Genomic DNA, 8,509 nt, shown 5'->3' with positions numbered 1-8,509 from the left:
AAAAAAACTACCTAAAATTGCTTTGAATTGCATCGAATATTTATTATTTCCCCATTAATTCAGGAATCTCCCTTTCCTTACCTGGTTGTAATTCAGTAGAGGGAATTCAAAACCGCACACTCTGCAGGCTCTTTGCTGGTTCTTACATATGGAAAGACTGATGTCAGAGTGACAATACTAGGAGGTCCTTCTCAGGTGCCGGTCAGTTTTAGACCTGTGATGGAAGTTTGCATTGCATTTGCAATAATGGTACATCAAGCAGACAGTTACACATCCCGAAATAAAGAAACTGAAACAACTGTCCCACCTGATTCTGGGTGCAGTAGGCTGCACAGATAATAAAATGAGGTTAGTTAGACAAGTTTTCTGTATGAAGCGCAGTTATTTTGTGCTTTTCCCAGCAGTTAAGTAACTAATGGTGCTTTTAGCCTGACATACAAGTTAGCTTTGTACTTAAGCTTCTATTTATTTTCTTTTTAAAGTTCAGTGATGCTGTCATGTTAGTCTTAGTAGGAATATGGACCACTGTCTTAATTCTGGTGTGTCTATCTAGCCTTGTTGTTGTGCAATTAAATTACAAGATTGCCCTGTGATGTTTTCTCATGTGTGTTGCTCTTTCTCAAATACAATGGAAAAAATGCTATTGTAACATGATTATTAGCTAGCAATAAGTAAACTTTATGCAGTACAGTATTACCTTACATTATCAAAACCAAAGTTAGATCAAAGCACCAATGCTGTGTTTGGGGTAAAATAGTCTTTTCTCCCAGATAGCATATACCTGAAGATGTGCATTCATTTCTCTCAATATTTCTTGGCGTGGTGAAAAGCAAGATCATGTAAATGGATGGAATGGGTGATAGTCATCTAATCTCTATGGTTTGTGCAAAGAGAATCTTTTGGTTCTAGTCTATTGGCAGATAATGATCTGTTTTGCACCCTTTGATCCCTGTGAAAATCTTTACATACATTGTATTTATAACCCAGAGTGCAGGCATACCCTGGCCTAGCTTAATAGGTGGGCTAACTAAAGATGGAGTTCTAACTCAGAGATATAGAGACTTGAGGGTACTTGGTAGGTTTCTCCCTCAAATGCCCATAAGTTCTACAACTTTAATAGTTTGTTATCCTTGAGACTAAAGCTGTGGCAGACTTTTGTAGATCATTTTGCTGAGATATAAAAATTAATCTTCTGCACAGTTAGTGCTGAACTTGTAAATGCACAGCCAGTTTATCAACCAGCTTGACCTCTTTAGACCTAATCTTCTGAATTATAAGTGTGTTTTAATGAAGTCTTGAAGTCAGTTTATCTTCATATTATATATATATATATATATATATACACACACACACACACACACATACATACACAATAGAGAAGTAAAATATCCATAAATATTTAAACTTTCACTACCCTCTAATTCAGACTTTGAGGTGGATGCACACATACATGTCAATTAATTAAAGGTAATTGTACTTTTGGTAGAATATTGGTAGAAGTGTGCTGTCTATGTAGGTAAAACAGGTGTTTTCTCGGATGTTGTCTGTGAGCAAGATATATGATGTCATGTGGTCTTTGTTAGAAACAAACCCTTTTTAAAATGACTGAATAATTACCAGCCCAGTCTTGCATCATAAGAGCAGAAGTCAATGGGCAGAGTTGGGTAGGTATGCTGTTACTTGCCAACAAGTACAAATGGACGGTAGTCTAATGCTGATCTTTGTTTCTCTATACTAAAAGCTTCATTAATGCACTGTGCAGCTGCTCACCAGAGCTAGTGACCTTTCATTTCCAAAGAAGACCCTACATAGACTTAAATTCTTTAGCTTTTGTTAGTGAACAATATCCCCTTTCTGCTGAAATAAACGCTGTTGCGCTCCTTTTAGGCTTGCAGATTCAGACAGACGGTTTAGAAATCATAAATGGGACTTGTCATTTGGAAGTGTTAATTACATGAAAAAAAAAGAAAAACACTTATTGGAAGAGGTTACGACCCTCAAGAATTTTTTTTATCTTACAGTCTTCCTGCTGTTGAGTTTATTATGTACATATAATGTGCTACTGTCTATGCTGATAGTGTGCATTGCTGGTTCCTTTCTAATGACACTTTCCCATTTCGAATATTTAAAATACCAGGGTTTGTATTTTAAGCCTGCAATAAATGTGTGTCCTAGTAATGGATACAGCTTAATATGATATAAAGTGGATTCAGAAAATATTCATTATAATATTCAAAATTACTCCTTAACTTTTTTTCAGTTTTGTTATGTTACAGCCCGATGCTACAGTGGTTTCATTCTTCTTACTCATTCACCTACACTCAGTACCTCATAACGACAAAGTGAAAACAGAATTTCAAAAATTTTTTATAAATGTATTTAAAATACAAACTGAAAAATCACATTTACATAATTATTCAGTCTCTGTACTTGGTACCTAATTGAACGACCTTTGACAGCAAATGCAGCCTGAATTGTTTTGGGGTTTGTGGGTATGATGCAGCAAGCTTTGCACACCTGGACTGGGAATTTATGTCATTCTTCTTTGCAAATCCTCTCAACCTCAGTCAGGTTGGATGGAGACTGTCAGTGGACAGCCAGTTTCAGGTCTCTCCAGAGATGTTCCCACAGATCAGGGGTGCCCACACTTTTTTGGCTTGCAAGCTACTTTTAAAAGGACCAAGTCAAAATGATCTACCAATAATAAAAATGTGGACTTGAACTCCTGTGATCGGTAGAGTTTATTTTGAAAGGCAGGGCTGCCTTTGAAATCTACCGGTAGATCGCGATCCACCCGTTGGGCACCCCTGTCCTAGATAAACTATTAATAATAATATTACACAATATTTATAAAGCACCATCATATTACGCAGCACTGTACAGAGTCCATAGTCATGTCACTAGCTGTCCCTCATGTCCCTAGCTGCATGTTTTTGGAATTGGGGAGCAAACTGGAGTACCCAGAGGACACCCATGCGAACACAGGGAGAACTTGCAAACCCCATGAAGATAGTGTCATGGCTGAGATTCGAACCTGGGACCTAGCGCTGCAAAGGCCAGGGAGTGCTAACCTCTGAGTCACCATGCTGCTCACTACTGCCCAACCTACTATGGTATAAGGTTTTAGGATCCATTTGTGAGCAACAAAGTGTTATTTTGATTGGTAATGCTGAGCCATTTGTAGAATATCCATATTCAGAAACTGTTCTAAAGAACTTTAGTAATCCACCTGGTTAGTTTTACTCACAAACATGTTGGGCCTGATTTATTAAATGTCTCCAAGATTGGACATAGACTATCATGGGAGATCCTGGGTGATGCATCAAACGTGGAATAATTTCCTTCGAAAATAATTTGCTATTAGTTGGATCAGATCCATTCCAGGTTTGCTGGATCACCTAGGTTCACCTATATTAGTGTGTCTTCCCCAGTCTTGGCAAGCTTTAAATAATCAGGCCCATAGTGTGTGGGTAGGAGTAAGATTTACTGTTTTCGTATGACCACATGGTTTATGGTAGATAGAGATTTGTTTACATAAAGCTACGTGTTAATGTCTACATCATTTAGAGCACAAATCTAAATAGATTCTTTGATAAGTGTTTTGTGTTCTATAATAATATATGTACTTGCCAATTTCATTGTTAATATCTTTTTATTTGTGTTAAAATTATTTAAATTTTAAATTTTATTTGTGTTATACAGCAAGTTTTTGCATATAAAAATTGTACTAAATCAAGAGAATAAAATTAGAATGGGAGAGGCCAGCTTTTCCAACACATTGTGCTAATATGACTAAATTAAATAACTGATTATTTTGCAGACTTTTCATGCCACTGCTTATATTGCCCATGCACATGTTATTGTAACAAATGGAAAAATCTAATCATCTCCTAGGTTTATTGTTTAGATTTCAGCACATCTGTAACTGGTGGAGTTTTTAATTACAGACCACCAACAGGATGCTTGTGCCTATTGTTCACATTTTTTTTTAATTTCAATTCAACTTTTATTATTTTGACATTCATTTTTTAATGAATCATTGGAAATAACTATTTAAAAGCATGGTTTATTTGTATATTCCTATGCTGTATAGTAATTTTCATTGTATACTGAATACTTACACAACAGGACTTAAAACCTTAAAGGACTGAAAACAACCTTTTCTGTAGTCAGTTTTTTGTTTTCTTTCGATGTACTCGAGACCAGTGAACAAATGTACAATATAGGTTAAACACTTTTTTACTTCTTCTTTACTTACACTCTCATAGGACAATTTATATTATTTACTAGGATGGTATGAGTTGATGTTTAGTTCACATTTGTCTAGCAGTTTGAATACCAGGAAAATCTAATACATGATATGCTTGATTTTCCAGAAAAACCTTGGCAGGGAGACACAAGGGCAATTCCTACATATTATTTCATCAACCTAAATTTTAGTTTGTGTATACACCTCTAAAAATACCGCTTTAATTTTCTAAAGGTAGGGCATGGACTCAACCTTTCTCTTCATGACGTTTTGTGTTTGCCCACGTTTTTTTGGGTACTTTTTGTGAACATCCCATGGGTAATGCAAGATCAGCTATCATCAGCTCTGTGCCTCTATAAACTATATTAATAGACAGAAAATAATATTTTTCTGTTCTCCCCATAAAATCCTTTTCTCTGCGTTCACCACTCTGCTGCTATGTTTGTTGAATCAGATATATTTTTTCATACTTACATACATTAAGATAACATATAATGTATATAAAAACCACTATAGTTTCCAATTAATATTTGATCTTCTGGTTTCATTCACACACCTGAAACAAGCTGTAATAGGTTCACTTTACCAAGCATATTGGTCGTCTCCCTTTAATAACTGACCAGGAAACTGAGATTGGCCTTTGGTCAGGGGTAATAAAACTAGCCAGCATTTAGTCAGCATCTCCACTCAGCAAATAACCACCTAGAGCATCGAGAAATGTACTGAAAAGCATTTGCATGCCAATTCCCAGTATTTTCTGGTAGATCAAAAAAAAAAAAAAAAAATCAGAATCAGAAAAAAAAAATAGTATTAGCCTTTTTAGTCTGAGAATAAATATTTGCATGCAGTAGGGCAGTATGTAAATCAGCCCTCAGTCCACCCCATAAGGCAGTACAGTCTGGATTAGCTACTGTATCTCTGATTCAGTCCAGTCCAGACCAGCCTTAGCCTAGAAGCAAAAAGCACTCTATTCCTGCAAACCAAAAAGGCTAGAGCTCTATTTACATTGGCAAATATTCCTATGTAGTTGTGATGTAATTTTAGCTTAGTTATTAAGGTGAATTATTCTGCTTCTGTATTTAGAAGCTATAACTAATTGTAGGTGGGAGGGGGCATAAATGTGCTTTAAGTTCATGGGTTGCAGAGTTTAGGAGGAGGAGGAAGCCCATGGACTGTAGTTGTGCCAATGGCCCTTACGCTTTGCAAAAGCCAAAATGAAGTTACTACTCATTTTTACTACATAATTTTTCTAGAACCTGTTTTTTTTCCAAATTAGAGATAAGTTAGTCCTTAAAAGTTAAAATTTACAGATGTAATGGGTACATTCAATTAAACAACAGACAAATATCCACCAAGATAGGAGCCATATGGGCACAGCAGCGTTATAAATCTTACAAGAAATAAGAGTACCCTTTAGATTAGTCAATAGAGTGATTGGTGCAATTGACAGTTATTGAGAATAACTATTATAAGAATTAATTTTTTTTGTTATATTTATATTTAGCTTTATTGCCTATTTTTGTATCATAACTTGTGTAAATAATTTGTGAAGGCAGTCAAAAAAAACAATGGCAAGCACAGTCTTGGCATACAGTATGTTTCTGTTTGCTCGAACATCATAATTTTGTTGTAGCAGCTATCAAAAGTCTAAATTTGTGCTTTCCTTTTCCTATTAACATTTTAAGAAAAAACATGTGTAAGGACAAGTCTTTGAATGAAATGTATTACACATGACACTATTCCCATGGATCTGCCACATCTGTGTGTTGCTATGTATTCCCATTACATCATTCTCTGCCTAGATCCACATGTGTCTGTGCTTTGTTCCTGCATCAGCTGCCTTCACCACTTAGTAAATGCAGCAGCATAAATCCATACAAGCAAGTTTCCTTGTCACTGATAAGGACACCAGTATTAACCCTATTGCAGTCATTCCGTTTGCCTTTTTGCAAAAAGTGCATAAAATATTGCATGAGTTCCTGATACATTTTTAGGCACAGGGAACTTTTACACTGACATATATCCACCCATCTTTGGACATTTCAAACCAGCTGAGTCTGCTGTAATCCATTGTTCCTCAGATCTTTGGAGCTACAAGTCCCATAAAACCCTGTCTTAGAAGAGCCATGGGTTGTCTATCAGTGCTTTTTGTATAAGCACCAAATGGTACAGCACTTTAAATATATTGTACATAAAAGCAATTTGTGTGTTACCAATAAATTGTTTACATGCTTTCCTTTAACAAAACTTTTTTGTTTACCAGCAAATGCTGTTTGAACCCTTTGTTGCTACTCAGGTTTTGATTGAAGTCACGCTAATTAAAAGAAAAAAAAATTGGAACCAAATCTGTGGCATGTTGCAACAAAGGGAATAAAACATTTGCATTTCTTAATGCGTTTAATATGCCGCCACTAATTCAATCTGAAAACACTTCAGTGGATTACAAGAATAAAACAATGTACATATTTATCTTATTTAAAAATATATCATAGCATAAATTCCTACTTAACAAGGAAATTTTACCCAAATGTGTCATGTCTGAAAAGTACAGCTTAACATGTGAAAATAATGAACACATTTGTGAAATCAAAGAAAAAACAAATTGATTGTACATTTTAAATTAAATACAATTGGTTTTGTCATGTGCAACAAAATTGCAAGCCTTTTCAGAGATGCAGGTGTTAAATGTATTAGACTCTAAAAGAATAAATAAATAAAATTGCAAAACTCACATATTTAAAAAAATGAAAGAAATGTTTTTTTAAGTTGAACCATATCTTCAAAATATGAAAAAACATTTTTTAAAGAGAGGTTGTTTCAATGCTAAGCTGGGCAGACATCAAATATTTTTCTGTAGCTGCATTTTATATAGATGAATTACATAAAATATTGTTAGTTAGGAATAAAGATCTGAAAAAGATTAGTTTGCTGACAATGAACTAATGCTTGTAATATTTAATTATTACCTACTATCATAATTTTGGCACAGTGGATAAAGAGACTATTTTCGTAAACTTCCTGTTAATTAAATTCAATTAAGTATAAAACAATTAAATGTATTTTTAAAAATAATATTTAGAAACAAATGCACAGTGATACAGTATTATAATACTAAAAGTACATTTACGAATAAAGTTTATAACTTCCTTCTATGTGCAAAGCCCAGGTAAAACTATGTGCTTTACATTTTCAAAGTCTGCTTTCAATTGAGCCTTTGGGAAAAAAAAAATCACATGCAAAAAACACTAGTCAGGATATTTATCGATTGAAAAACAGACATACCTAACCTGAGATAACAGACCTGCTTCAGATTGGCGCTGTTCAGTGTATTATATCACGGCAGGCAATTAAGTAGAACATTTATTCTACAAGATTATGTGTGCAAATACAAATGAATAGACTGTGAATAGAAAAATATTACCATGACAGTAGAAAACCATCAGAACCAAACAAAAAAGAATGGATTTTTCATACAAAGGAAAGATCATGCTATTTCGTTCCCTTATATAATACAATCTTTATTTGTATGATTTATTGCTTTCACATATTTCATTTCATTTTTAAATAACAGGAGCCTGTGTTATTCACTGGGACAATGAGGAAAAACCTTGATCCGTTTGACGAACATACTGATGAGGAGCTGTGGGATGTTTTAGAGGAGGTATTGAAAAAATTAAATATGTATCTTTTTTTATTTTAAGAAATTTTAAAGAAAATTAGGATGTCTTTCCTTAATGTATTTTATCTGTTGTTTTACACAACTTTGATGCTTGGGCTGCTTCAATATAAATTGACTTAATAGGTTCCTTCCCAATCCCAGTGTCTATATAAAAGCTACATGGGAAAAATATAAAAATGTATTTAAAATAGAATGGCAATTTGAACTCCTGTTTTACTTACAATACTGGCTCATCCTCTTGCTTAGGTTTGCCCCTTGAATCTACATCTCCCAGTTTTCAGGTCCTTTGAAATTAACCCAATCTCAATGTGTACTGCTAATGGAATGCCGTATAGATTAATGAATTTATTCTGCAGGGAAAAAAGAAAAGTCAGACCTTGGAGTGTATGATTGGTACCGAGTACAAGGGAAGTAATTATTTGCTAGTATATGCACTCTACCTGTTGCTGGAGGCCATTGGATCTATGAAATTTAGTTGCTAAAATACTTGAATACACAATCTCCACCCCTATAATAAGTGTGTATCAGTAATAGCTCATATTCAGTTTATGAATGTATTTTTTGGGAAACGTTAATACATC

At 34.4% G+C, this 8,509-nt stretch overlaps 1 protein-coding gene across 1 annotated transcript in view; it reads left to right on the top strand.

Annotated features, from left to right (window-relative positions):
• Positions 1-7,964, top strand: part of ABCC4 (ATP binding cassette subfamily C member 4 (PEL blood group)) — a gene marked incomplete in the record, with an annotated part of 121,259 nt that extends 113,295 nt beyond the window's left edge. The window contains 1 exon segment of the mRNA XM_072411097.1: positions 7,821-7,964. Coding sequence (XP_072267198.1) covers positions 7,821-7,949 — 129 coding nt within the window.
• Between the last annotated feature and the right edge of the window lie 545 nt (positions 7,965-8,509).

Source organism: Pyxicephalus adspersus, chromosome 1 (genome assembly GCF_032062135.1).
Source record: "Pyxicephalus adspersus chromosome 1, UCB_Pads_2.0, whole genome shotgun sequence".
Taxonomy (NCBI): Eukaryota; Metazoa; Chordata; class Amphibia; order Anura; family Pyxicephalidae; genus Pyxicephalus; species Pyxicephalus adspersus.
Note: the sequence above shows the minus strand (reverse complement) of the source record. Positions and strands in the feature narration are given on the sequence as shown.